Below are 14,189 nucleotides of genomic sequence, written 5' to 3' on the forward strand. Positions count from 1 at the left end.
GTGGGACACGAAATTGAGACTCATGGACATGGACAAGACTGTGGTGGTTACCAGGTGGAGGGGAAGGGAGGCAAGGAAGGGCGTGGTGGGAGGGGAGGGGCATAAAGAAAACCAAATAAAAGGCAATAGAGGACAATTTGACTTTGGGTGATAGGTATACAACATAATCAAATATCAAAAATAATCTATAAATGTTTTCTCTAAATCTATGTACTCTAGTTGACTAATGTCACCCCATTAAAATTAATTGTCTAAACAACAACAACAAAAAAGAACAACAACCACAACAAAACTGTGGTAAACATTTATGCAACGGAATACTACACAGCCATCAAGAAGAAGGAAATCTGCCCTGGCCGGTTGGCTCAGTGGTAGAGTGTCGGCCTAGTGTGCAGAGGATGCGGGTTTGATTCCTGGCCAGGGCACACAGGAGAAGCGCCCATTTGCTTCTCCAACCCTCCGCCGCGCTTTCCTCTCTGTCTCTCTCTTCCCCTCCAGCAGCCAAGGCTCCATTGGAGCAAAGATGGCCCGGGCACTGGGGATGGCTCTGTGGCCTCTGCCTCAGGCGCTAGAGTGGCTCTGGTCGCAACATGGCGACGCCCAGGATGGGCAGAGCATTGCCCCCTGGTGGGCAGAGCGTCGCCCCATGGTGGGCGTGCCGGGTGGATCCCGGTCGGGCGCATGCGGGAGTCTGTCTGACTGTCTCTCCCTGTTTCCAGCTTCAGAAAAAAAAAGGAAAAAAAAAAAAAAAAGAAGGAAATCTTACCTTTTGCAACAGTGTAGATAGACCTGGAGATTATTATGCTAAGTGAAATAAGCAAGTCAGAGAAAAACAAGTACCCTATGATCTAACTTATATGTGGAATCTAATGAGTACAGTAAACTGAGGAACAAAATAGAAACAGATGCATGGATACAGGGAACAGATGGTCAGCACGCAGAAGGAAGGGGGAGGAGGGACTGGATCAAAGAAGGTGAAGAGATTAGCCAAGAACCATATACATATAACACATATATACAGCCAGAGGGTAAGGGCAGGGTAGAGTTAGGGGGAGGGGAGCAAAAGGGGTGGAATAGGAGTAGAAAGAGACTTTTCTTGGTGGGGTTGGGGGCACGATGCGGGCTGTAGATGGTGTTATATTGAGTTGTACACTTGAAAAATGTATAGTCAACCCAATAATTATATTAAAAAATACACATACTTTATAAGGCTCTAAGATGATTGAATGAGTTCATAAATATATATATGATTATTTTGCCTTTCAGATGATTTTCTGAATCCTAAAATATGTGTGTGAATGTGAATAAATAACTGCATACTTTAATTTATGCATTTGGGGATTTATTAATTTAGCTAGTTATTGTGCTTAGCTAATAGTTCAAGGCACAGACTGTCATGCCATCCTATCTTGATTTGAATCTTTTATATATATATATATATATATATATATATATATATATATTTTTTTTTTTTTTTGTATTTTTTCTGAAGCTGGAAACGGGGAGAGACAGTCAGACAGACTCCCGCATGTGCCCGACCGGGATCCACCCGGCACGCCCACCAGGGGTGATGCTCTGCCCACCAGGGGGCGATGCTCTGCCCCTCCGGGGCGTCGCCCCGCCGCGACCAGAGCCACTCCAGCGCCCAGGGCAGCGGCCAAGGAGCCATCCCCAGCGCCAGGGCCATCTCCGCTCCAATGGAGCCCTGGCTGCGGGAGGGGAAGAGAGAGACAGAGAGGAAGGAGGGGGGGGGGGTTTGGAGAAGCAAATGGGCGCCTCTCCCATGTGCCCTGGCCGGGAATCGAACCCGGGTGCCCCGCACGCCAGGCCGACGCTCCACCGCTGAGCCAACCGGCCAGGGCCTTGATTTGAATCTTGTATCCGCCCATTATCATCCTCTAACTCACTGGGCATTAGTTCTTTTCTTTTTTTTTATCAGAGACAGAGACAGAGAGAGTCAGAGAGAGGGACAGATAGAGACAGACAGAAGGAAGGGAGAGAGATGAGAAGCATCAATTCTTTGTTGCGGCATCTTAGTTGTTCATTGATTACTTTCTCATATATGCCTTGACCAGGGGGCTAGAGCTGAGCCAGTGACCCCTTGCTCAAGCCAGCGACCATGGGGTCATTTCTATGATCCCACGCTCAAGCCAGCAACCCCACGCTCAAGCCTGATGAGCCCACGCTGAAGCTGGTGACCTCGGGGTTTTGAACCTGGGTCCTCTGTGTCCCAGTTCGATGCTCTATCCACTGTGTAACTGCCTGGTCAGGTGAGCATTAGTACTTAATATCAGTAAAATTGACATGATAATAGTACCTACTTCACAAGTTTTATGAGGATTGAAGGATGTAACACTTGCAAAACTATTAAAACAACTCAGTGATACTTTCCTCAGTAATTTAATTATCATGAACAGTAATTTTTTCATCTTAAAGTTGATCATGGATATGTCTTTTTTATTGCACAGATTGTTAAATTATCTTGCTAGGATGTTGCATGGTGTTGGCTCCCAGGGTATTGGCTAACATGACTGATTTCTGCCTTATTCTGGGTGGGACCTTTGGCCGATTTGCAGACATATCCCCTTTCCTGGGTGCATATAAAAGTCCCTCTATTCTTTGTCAAACAAGTTTCTGATAAATGCCAGTTTTATTTTAATGTGTGCTTGTTGTTTATTTATGAGGTTAATTATCAATACACATACTGGATTGTTATTTCAGTATTTCTGAATTATAAGGCTCAGATTTGAAAAGAAAATGAGTGACATGACTTTGTTTACAGAGAGAAAGAGAGAGATGTGTTGGGAGTGTGTATTTTAAGTATGAGTATAAAAGCAGCAAAATGGCCCTGGCCAGTGGCTCATTGGATACAGTGTCAGTCCAGCATATGAACATCCCAGGTTTGATTCCTGGTCAGGGCACACAGGAGAAGCCACCATCTGCTGCTCTCCCCCCCTTCTCTCTCTCTGCCCCTCCCACAGCCAGTGGTTCAGTTGGTTTGAGTGTTGGCCCTGAGCACTGAGGATAGCTCAGCTGGTCTGAGCACATCAGTCTCAGGCATTAAAAATACCTCTGTACTTGAACATTGGCCCCAGTTAGGGTTGCTCAGTGGTCGGGGTGCATGAGGGAGCCTGCTTCACTATCTCCCTTCCTCTCACCTAAAAAAAAAAAAAAAGCAGCAGAGCAAAAGATTAATAAAGAGTGAGTTAATTTCAACTCAATTCCCCTTTGCTTAGGCTAACCGATAGAGATAGCAAACATAATATGCTCAACCATCACATTGTTCACCTCAAATATACACCATTCCTCTTTGTTAATTATGCCTCCATAAAGCCAGAAAAAAAACTAACTTGTAAAAGAAAGATAAACATATATTTGTAGAGAAACTAAAGAAAGAAAATCACAAGTTTAAATGCAGCATTATTCACAGTGGCCAAGACATAGAGACATCCAAAGTGCCCCTCGATAGAGGATTGGATAAAGAAGATGTGGTGCGTATATACAATGGAATACTCCTCGGCCATATAAAACATAAAATACTGCCATTTGCAACAACATGAATGGACCCTGAAAATATTATGCTAAGCCAAATAAGTCAGTCAGAAAAAGCTAAGAACCATATGATTTCACTCATGTGTGGAATGTGAAACTGATGCCCACAGACACAGACAACAGTATGGTGGTTACCAGAGGGAAATGGGGTGGGGTGTAGTGAAGGGTAAAGGAGGCCAAATATATGGTGACGGAAGATGATCTGACTTTGAGTGATGGACACACAATGCAATCTACAGATCATGTGCCCTAGAAATGTGCACTTGAAAACTATAAAATTTTTTTTATGTAATACATTTATTTTTTCAAATTTCGGGCCCAAAATTAAAGTGTGTTTTTAATATAAGAGCATCTTCTACATGGGGAACTGTGGTATTTTAAATGAACTTATTCCCCCCTTCCCCATCACCTCTTCTCTGTCCAACTTTCTCATCTGTACGTAGTGATTGGGATCTTATTACCCAGTGTCACCCCCCCCAAAATTAATGAAGAAAGAATTTCTGTTTCTACAAAGCTGTCACAGTTGTATCAGACCAAATGCCTCCCAAAGAATAACGATAAACTGGACTAAATTCACACATGTTCATATCCTTAATTTACTTACCAGCTAAGGGTACAATAGCCCCTAATGTCTGAGGAATCCTGGCATTCAGAGTTGGGAGGGTATGACCTCCTTTAACCCTTAGAAAAGACTTTTATTTGAAAAGACGTTTTACTGTCTCTCTGATATGGGTTTTTACCTGCCCTGGTAGTTCTGAGACTCTTGTCAAATTATGCAACGCCTTTGAACTTTAGTTTCTTAATCAGATATTTGAAATATTGTTTCTTCATAAATGTGTGTTGGAGATTTCACACATTTCATTATGTAGAGGACCCACTGTGACACAGAGAATGCCCATGGGGTAGAGAGAGAGAGAAACATTGATCTCTTCCTGTAGATGCTCTGACTGGGGATTGAACCAGCAATCTCTACGCACTAGGCCAACACTCCAACCAATGGAACTATCCGGCCAGGGCTAAATCTTCTTTTTTTCTCTTTTGTTCCTTTATCTCCTTTCCTCTCCCTTACTCTCTTTCTCTTTTTCTCTTTGTCCTTATCCCTCTACCTCTATTTCTCCAATTTGAAACAAAAAGTATAGAATAACAGGTAAGGACAAGGCCCAGCAAACTGGGCACATTGGATGACTATGGCCCACCACTTGTTTTGGTCAATAAAGTTTTATTGCAACATGGTCAGCACATTCCCTATGGATTGTCTGTGACTTCTTTCTTTCTGCAATGGCAGAACTGAAGAGTTGCAGCAGAGACTGCATGACTTGCAAAACTGAAAATATTTACTAAGTGGCTCTTTTTAGAAAAAGTTCACTGGCCCCTGGGTAAGGCGATGTCCTGCAGATTTGACAGCCTTTCACACGCTCTGTGCCTCAGATTTATCATCTGCAAAACTAGTGTGATAATAGTAACAACTACCTCACACTATTGTTTGAGTATTAAATGAGTTAATATAGGCAGTGGGATTAGAAAGAGCATGACACATTATTACTAAAATTTGCTTTTATAGTAATTATAATTGCTACTGTTATTGTTATTGAGTTATTATTTTTACCTTGGTGCTTTATTTCTCTACCTCTTGTGCATACTTCTTCCTCTAAATGTCAAAATTAGGCCAAACATTCCCCCCTCTCTCTTTCTCATCTGAGACCCATAATCCTTGATAAGCAAGTATCTTGGAGAGAAAATTCTCAAGCTAAAAACAAAACAAAAATTACCACACACTTACAATGTGTTGAATTCTTTCATCCATCTTATATAGCTATAGTCTAATTTCTAGTCAGAGAGCCTAGAGAGTCTTCAAGTTTTCAATTTTTTTTTTCCTGGAAAAAAAGGTGGCTTTCAAATTTGCAAAAGGAGTAAAAAATTAATACACCTAAGAATTAATACAAAGTAAATCAAATTAACACAATGAAATGTCCCATTTACACTTGTCACATGTAAATGTCAACCTCAGTGGACACCATCAACTGTAGAACAAATGGGCTTGAGTGTTCTGATAGATACCGTATTTCCCCATGTATAAGATGCTCCCATGTATTAGTGCACTTTAATTCTGGGGCCCGAAATTTGAAAAAAAATGTATTACATAAAGTTATTGAACTCAAGTTTCATTCATTATAAAATTCATGCAACTCCTCATCACTGTCAAAACTCCCATCTGTTAGTTTGTCCCCATTTGTGTCTGAGGATGAATCCTTGTCTTCATAGATTGCTTCGTCCTCAGTTCCATCTATGGCATCTGAAATGCCATACTTCTTAAATGAAAATCTACAACCATTGTATAAGATGCACCCAGTTTTTAGACCCCAAATTTTCCACAAAAGGGTGCTTCTTATACATGGGGAAACATGGTAGATTTTATTTAACATGGAATGTGCATGCGTTTGTATTTGGGATGATGGAGGACGCACCTAATGGCAACCATGTCAGCTGCTCTTAACCAAGGGGGGGTGGAGTTTGTCCCCCAGGGGACATTTAACAACGTTTGGAGACATTTTTGGTTGCCACAACTGGGGATGTTACTGATATCTAGTGGGTGAAGGCCAGGGATGCTGATAAGCACTCTACAGTAGACAGGACCCCCCCCCCCCCACGCCAAAGTATCGTCCATCTCAAAAGGTCAGTAGTGTGGTGGGTAGATGGTGCTTTGTTGGGTGGTGCACTTGAAACCTATATGGTTTGGCAAACCAGTGGCATCCCAATAAATTCAATAATAATAATAATAATAATAATAATAATAAAGGTTGATTGTGCCAGGTTGAAAAGCCTGACTTAGTTGGTCTAGGAGCCCAATTGAACATTAAAATCACCAGGGAAGCTTCCGAAGGCTCCTGGTTCTCTAAGACCCAGACCAATCCAATTAGGATCACCAAGAACAGGGCTCAAGTCATTTCAACGTGAGTCTCATTTCAAAGATTGAGAAGCACCCATGAATGATCATAGTGGGGTTATTCCACCGGGGGGTGGGAAGATCTGCTCCCACCGGGGTCCCGCGGGCCAATCAGGGAGGTTGGGCGGGTGGAAAGAATTGCTCTTATTGGAGATTGCTTTTGTATGGAGTGCCCTGCGAGAGAGCCCTAGCCTCAGGGAGGTGAGTACCAGCTCTTGTGCCTCTCTTTCTCTGTCTCATCTTTTAGTAAACAGCCGTGAGTGGTTTAGCCTCCACCAGGTACCTCGTTGGCAAGATTTCATGGTTGCTGTGAGACTTTTAGGATTTTTGAGGTCCTGGGGCCGAGCTCTCCTTTTACAAAGATAAGAAAACAGAATCAGAGGGGACAGCTGCCCATGATTCTGTACCCATTTCTTCTACTATTTTCAAGTGTCCCATGGAGGTGTTACATCCTTCTGGTACCATTCACCCGTTTTAAGCGTGCCATGAGTTGTAGGAGACTTATAGAGTTGTGCAAACACAAGCACCACCACCACCACCCAATTTCAGAATGTTTCCGCGGCCCCAAAGAGATCCCTCATGCCTGTCTGAGGTGGCTTTGCATCTGCACGGTCCTTTCGGGCGGGGGCGTGACTCTGAGCTTCAGTCCTTCATCTGCAGATTGGGATGGTCTCACTCCTGGGTCCCAGAAAACGGGTGCAAGCGACACGGTCAGGCAGACTCTGGGAGAGGAATGGGTTTTTACAAAACGACAGTTTTGCAAAAACTTACAGTTTTGTATTTCTGCCGCCCCAACACCACCAAATACTTCGGGCGTCAGAGTTGCTGATGACTTGTGTGAGTTCTGCAATAAATTGTCATTCTTAGCTGTAGCACAACACTACCTTAGACCAATACTCTTCTTTTATTTTCTTTTTCTTTCTTTCTTTAAAAAATTTTTTTTTTTATTTAGACCATTAAATTTAACATGGTGACATTGGTCAACTGAGTACATAGATTTTTTGGCATAGCATGACCAGATTTTATTTATTTATTTATTTATTTCTTACAGTTGATATTTAACATTATTTTATATTACTTTCAGGTTCACACTATAGTAGGCGCTTTTATTTATTTATCATTTTCCCCCCGTTGGCTAGAGAGAGAGAGAGAGAAAAGTAGAAAGAGAGAGAGAGAGAGAGAAGCATCAACTTGTCGTTCCACTTAGTTGTGCACCCACTGGGTGCCTCTCATATGTGCCCTGACTTGGGATCGAACCCGTGACCTCCATGTGCTGGGATGACGCTCCATCCACTGAGCTGCCCGGCCAGCGGGTGCTTTTGTTTTTATTTCAGCAGGACAACAGAACCTCTCGGGCTCGTGTTGCTCGGCTCCCGAGTTGATCAGCTCTGGTCTTCATCCTTCCTCACTTGGACCTATCGCAAAGAAAGAACCACCATTCATCCCCTCCCTGGGGAAAAGTTATTCACCTGGTTCCCCACTGGGACTGGGCTCCATCCTCAACTCACCTGCTTGTTACTTATTTTCCCGGGTTCCTTCTCAAGTCTTGCTCTTACCTGCCCACGGAGGTACCCACCCGTCGCTAACCCCCTTGTTTCCCCACTCGTTTGTTCTGGGTGGGAACGTCTCTATTTCACAGTGGAAAGAGCAGAGAGAATGATGTAGGCGAGCCACAAGGCTTAGTCACTCAGGGAAGGAGCCTCTGCCCTTGGCATTATGGAGTTTGCATGTGTGGCCATTGGCTGAACTGGCAGGCACATGCGTGGGAACCAGATTTTAATGATCTGTTGCCAATAGTTACTTGAGCAGGGGTCAGTGAGCGTTCTCAGACTCGCTCACTTCTTAACACGTTTGTACAAAGCCGGGATTTCCTCTCTCACTTCCTCCTCTGACTCCAATCGTTTGTCCCTCGGGGAGTTAGCGCCATCCCCTGGGTGGTCCTGAGAGCTTAGGACCTCCGTGCCCCACGTGACTCTAATGGCTAGTCTGGTTTTGCTGACTTGGGCTCCCTTGCTAGAGAGTAAGCAGACCTGTTGGCGTTGACTCCCATCCTGCCTGCTCTCCTTTGAGTTAGGGTAGGAGCAAATTACTCATCAGTCAGCAGAGCCCTGGAGAGACCCAGGGGGCAGTGGTGGGATTCAGATAATTTAACAACTGGTTCTCTGCCCTAATGACTGTTTTCCGTATAAAAAGAATGATATGCCAAAAGGTAGTTTATTATTTTATGCATTTAATATTTCTATTGTTAAATAAGAATAGAAGAGGTGCAGAAAACTAGATGTTATAAGAGTTTTTAAAATATTAATGAAAAAGTATTAAACAACACTTGACCAAAGACAATAAAACTGTTATTTTAGATATTTCCACATTGCTTCTTTTTTTGTCTGTGACAGACAGAGAAAGACAGAGAGGGGGACAGAAAGGGACAGGCAGACAGGAAGGGAAAGAGATGAGAAGCATCAGTTCTTTGTTGCGGCACCTTAGTTGTTCATTGATTGTTTTCTCATATGTGCCTTGATTGGGGGGCTACAGCAGACCAAGTGACCCCTTGCTCAAGCCAGTGACCCCATGCTCAAGCTGGTAGGCCTTGCTCAAACCAGACGATCCCATGCTCAAGCCAGTGACCTCGGGGTTTTGAACCTGGGTCCTCCGTTTCTCAGTCCAATGCTCTATCCACTGCGCCACCGTGTGGTCAGGCTCCATATTGCTTCTTGATTGGCATCCTTACCTGCAATTTTTTTCACCTATGGATGGAATGAACATTACTACAGGCGCTTAGTATATGCTGTTGCACATATGAACGTTAAAAAACAGTAAGGAATGTAAATTTGTGATTTCTGCATTGGGCGGCTGCCCGGGCACCCACTTTAGAGAGAACTCTGATCATAGGTTTCATTTTAACAACTGTTTTGCTGAACTCAACAAAAAATTAGGTATCGGTCTGCCAACCCAGTGCAAACTGGCTGTATCCCATGACTGCCAGGGGTGGCTTCCTGCTGGCCTCAGTGCCTGTCTCGTAGGGTGCTTTTCTCTGTGTTCTGTCTGCAGGTCAAGACTTGTCCCTCCTTATTGTCTTGTCAAATACTCCCTCAGATCTCATTTCCCCCTCAGGTTGGCCTGATTGTCAAGGGGTTTCACCCCTCTCTCTCTTCAAGGTGTGGGCCCTCCAGCCATAACCTAGGTCCTCACTCTCCTGACCGGGTTTCTGTGAGCAGCTGACTTCACTCCAAGTCCTCACTGCTCCTGCGTGTCCTGCTCCACTCAGGTCTGGCTGCTAACCTCCTAGCCCCACCATTTCCCAGAATTGCTTCTTTCAATCTTAAAACTGTGTCGGACACACTACGTTCCCCCCTTCTTAAATAGAGTTTATTGGGATCGCATTGATTAATGAAGTTATACAGGTTTCAGGCACACAGTTCTATCACACATCCCCTGTGTAATGTGCTGTGTGTTCACTTGACCCCAAGTCAAGTCTCCTTCCATCAGCATTTATCCCCCTTTACCTTCTCCTACCTTCCCCCATCTCTCTTTCCCTCTGGTAACCACCATACTGTTGTCTGTTTCTATGAGGTCTTTTTATTCCTTTGCTTAATTCCTTCACCTTTTTTTAAAAAAGATTTTTATTTATTCATTTTAGAGGGGAGAAGGGGGGGAGAGAGAGAGAGCGAGAGCGAGAGCGAGAGAGAGAGAGAGAGAGAGAGAAGGGAGGAGGAGCAGGAAGCATCAACTCTCATAGGTGCCTTGACCAGGCAAGCCCAGGGTTTCGAATCTGTGACCTCAGCATTCCAGGTGGACACTTTATCCACTGCGCTACTGCAGGCCAGGCCAATCCCTTCATCTTTTGATGACTCTCTGACCTGGGTGACCCAGACTCCTTTTTAAGTATTTAAAACCACACAAAACCAAATGTGTGCTGATTGGAGACAGCATTGCAAAAGGACAAAATCACCCATGACATTGACACTCAAGAACACTGAACTCAGGTTTGCTGCCTGCCCCTTTTAAAGCTAATACTCGAGAGACAGGTGGTTTGTTCAGGTAACAGTGACCCCAGAAGACAGGGACTCTCATCCCAAAGCCCACCTCAACATCTCAGAGTAGGCAGAGGTTTTATAAGGAAGGAGAAAGAAGGCAGAACAAAGAAATCAGGGGCGGGGATTGAAAGGTTTTCTGTGTGCAGAGCAGTACGGCCCATTCCAAGAAGGACCTCAGAACTGGTCAAGTGATGCTCTGGTGTGCATCATTCTGGTTTTCCTTCTTTATTTACCTTTTCATTTTTTCTCTTTTTTTCTTGTTTTCCAAGTGAGAGTAAGGGAGATAGAGAGACAGATTCCTGCATGTGCCCCAACCGAGATCCACCTGGCAACCCCCATCTGGGGCTGATGCTCTGCCCATCTGGGCTCATGCTTGCAACTGAGCTGTTTTAGCACCTGAGGCTGAAGCTCCACAGAGCTATCCTCAGTGCCCAAGGCTGAAGGGCTTAAACCAATTGAGCCATGGCTGTGGGAGAGGAAGAGAGAGGGAGAGAGAGAAGAGGAGGGGGAGGGGTAGAGAAGCAGATGGTTGCTTCTCCTGTGTGCCCTGGCCGGGAATTGAACCTGGGACTTCTACATGCCTGGCCGACGCTTTACCACTGAGCTAACTGGCCAAGGCCATCATCCTGATTTTACCATTGAGAGTCAGCAAATCTCCAGGAGCTGGCATGCTCAAAGGTTGGAGTCTGCTTCTTTTGACGATAGTTCCTAGAATTCTTACACAGATATGTTGTTTATTTGCAAGTTATATATTAATCAGAGTCAGCATTTACAGAAACAATCTGAAAAGAATGATGAGGTGGGACACATTGTCTCAGACACATATAGTCACAACCCAGATCAGTTGGCAATTTTTCCAGCGTCACCCATTAACCATCTTGTCCTGGAGGTGTTTTGACTGGGAAAGGCAGCCACCGTTCTAGATAAACTTTGCTTGTTATGGACTTCACGTGAATTGAATCCATTCAGTTATAGTTTTGTTTTCTTTTGGCATGGTGCATTTCACAACTACAGTTTGGGAACATGAGGAACACAGGGGCTGTGAAGAGGTGTGCATTTATTTGGGTTACATAACCTCATTTATTTGGGAGTATATAACCAGGAGTGAAATTGCTGTGTCTTAGAGGACATGTACAGTGAGCTATGGTTTAAAACCACACATGAGGCCCTGGCTGGTTGGCTAAGTGGTAGAATGTTGGCCTGGTGTGTGGAAGTCCCGGGTTTGATTCCCAGACAGGGCACACAGGAGAAGCACCCATCTCCTTCTCCACCCTTTCCCCTCTCTGTCTCTCTCTTCCCCTCCCGCAGCCAAGGCTCCATTGGAGCAAAGTTGGCCCAGGCGCTGAGGATGGCTCTATGGCCTCTGCCTCAGGCGCTAGAATGGCTCTGGTTGCAACAGAGCGACGCCCCAGATGGGCAGAGCATCACCCCCTCGTGGGCATGCTCGGTGGATCTTGGTTGGGCGCATGTGGGAGTCTGTCTCACTGCCGCCCTGTTTCTCACTTCAGAAAAATACAAAAAAGAAGAAAAAAAACAAACAAAAAAAACACGCACAAGTTTGGCAATGCAGTCCCCCCCACTTTAACCCCTTCCAGAATGTAGGAGAGTTCAACTTCTTCCTCATATATAACCGTGCATGACTGTCTTTAATTCTAGCTGTTCTGATGTGGTGGTGTTTCCTATCAATCAGCTCTTAATCTGTGTTTCTCTGAGGTCTGCTGAGATTGGGTGCCTTTCCATGTGCTTAGCTGTCGTCAATTCATCCCCCTTTTTGGAGTGCCTTTGATCTTTTGACTTCTTCCCATTGAGTCTTACCTGTTTTATAAATACAAAATATCTTATCAGCATTTTGGTATACACTTATTGTATTTCTACATTGCTTCTTCTGAGAAACATGTTCCTCAAGGTTTACGTACTTGAGTCTGTTGTCTCCTAGTTTGCAGCTTTCCTTTTTGTTTTTATGTTTTTTTGGAGCGTGGGAACCTGAAATGCCAATTTAAAATCAAATTAGTGTTGTCAGTTTTTATCTGTACGGCTAGTACATTGTCTTGGTTACCTCAATGCCATGGAGACAGTCTTTTATTTAAATTTTGCAAGCTTTGCTGCCTTACCTTTAACAATCAGGATTATAATCAACCTCATGTTAATTTTTGTGTATGCTGTGATGTGGGGATCAAAGTTTGTTTCTCAGGTGAGTATCTGTTGGACACAGCACCAGTTACTGAGAAGACCATTCTTCCCCTAAAACTCTGCACAGCAGGTTGTGAGATGTTGCCCGTCTGAGTCTGTTCATGAGCTCACTAAACTGTCTCATGGGTCCACTGTTTACCTTATACCAGTTTCCTGTCATTGGATCTTGTTCATAACATCGTTATCGGGGTCAGAACTACTATAAGCAAATGAGTGCCTTTTCCCCCCCTTATTTTTCCAAGTGAGAGGAGGGGAGACATAGAAACAGATTGCCACATGTGCCTCAACCAGGATCCACCTGGCAACCACCTTCTGGGGCTGATGTTTTGCCCATCTGGGGCCATGCTCATAACTGAGCTATTTTTAGTGCCTGAGGTAGAGGCTCCATGGAGCCATCTTCAGTACCCGGGACTGATGCACTTAAACCAATCGAGCCATGGCTGCAGGAGGGGAAGAGAGAGACAGAGAAGAGAATGAAGAAGGGGAAGGGTGGAGAAGCAGATGGTCGCTGCTCCTGTGTGCCCTTACCAGGAATCAGACCTGGGACATCCACACACCAGGCTGATGCTCTATCCACTGAGCCAACCATCCAGGGTGGACTGTCTTATAGTCATATGTTTGATATTTGGTAAAAGAAACTTTGTTTCTTCCTGGTATTTCTTATTTCTGTTCCTTTATATAGTGTATTTTCCAGTTAAGTATAACCATGGGCAACCCAACTTTCTCCCATTGCATATCATTACAGGTGAAGAGACAGAAACACGATGGAGAAATTTTATAATATCTGGAAGTATGCATTTTGGCATGGAGATGGTGATGACTTTCATCATAAAATTACCCAGGGAAGCCAAAAATTCACATCGTTCTCAAATTCCATAACAACCACACACCTCAGGCCACTGACCCTGGTGCTGCACGGCCCCGCAGGCGTCGGCAAAACCACGCTGGCCAAAAAGTGGATGCTGGAGTGGACACAGCACAACGTCCCCACGACACTGCAGGCCGCCTTCTACCTCAGCTGCAGGGACCTGAGCCGCCAGGGGACCTGCACTTTTGCGGAGCTGATAGCCAAGAAGTGGCCACACGCGCAGGAAGCCGGCCCCGAGATCCTCGCCCAAGCGCAGAGATTCCTCTTCGTCGTCGATGGGTTCGATGAGCTGAGAGTCCCCTCGGGGTCACTCGTCCAGGACATCTGTGGCGACTGGAAGAAGCAGAAGCCGGCGGCCGCCCTGCTGGGCAGTTTGCTGAAGAGAAAGCTGTTCCCCAAGGCCACGCTGCTGGTCACCACGCGCCCGGGGGCCCTGGGCGAGCTCCGGCTCCTGGTGGAACAGCCGCTCTTCATCGAGGTGGAGGGGCTCTCGGAGCGGGACAGGAGGGACTATTTCCTGAGGCACTTCGGCCAGGAGGACCCAGCCCTGCGAGCTCTCGAGGCGATGGAGAGCAACCCGGCTCTGTCCCGCATGGCTGCG

At 45.1% G+C, this 14,189-nt stretch overlaps 1 protein-coding gene across 1 annotated transcript in view; it reads right to left on the reverse strand.

The window, feature by feature from the left end:
* NCR1 (natural cytotoxicity triggering receptor 1) overlaps window positions 1-14,189 on the reverse strand; it is an 81,207-nt gene that overhangs the window by 31,974 nt on the left and 35,044 nt on the right. Inside the window, exons 11-12 of the mRNA XM_066266641.1 lie at window positions 14,006-14,184; window positions 13,625-13,888 (exon numbers count right to left, since the gene is read on the reverse strand). Coding sequence (XP_066122738.1) covers window positions 13,625-13,888; window positions 14,006-14,184 — 443 coding nt within the window. The remainder of the gene's footprint in view (window positions 1-13,624; window positions 13,889-14,005; window positions 14,185-14,189) is intronic.

This window comes from Saccopteryx bilineata, chromosome 3 (genome assembly GCF_036850765.1).
Source record: "Saccopteryx bilineata isolate mSacBil1 chromosome 3, mSacBil1_pri_phased_curated, whole genome shotgun sequence".
NCBI lineage: Eukaryota > Metazoa > Chordata > Mammalia > Chiroptera > Emballonuridae > Saccopteryx > Saccopteryx bilineata.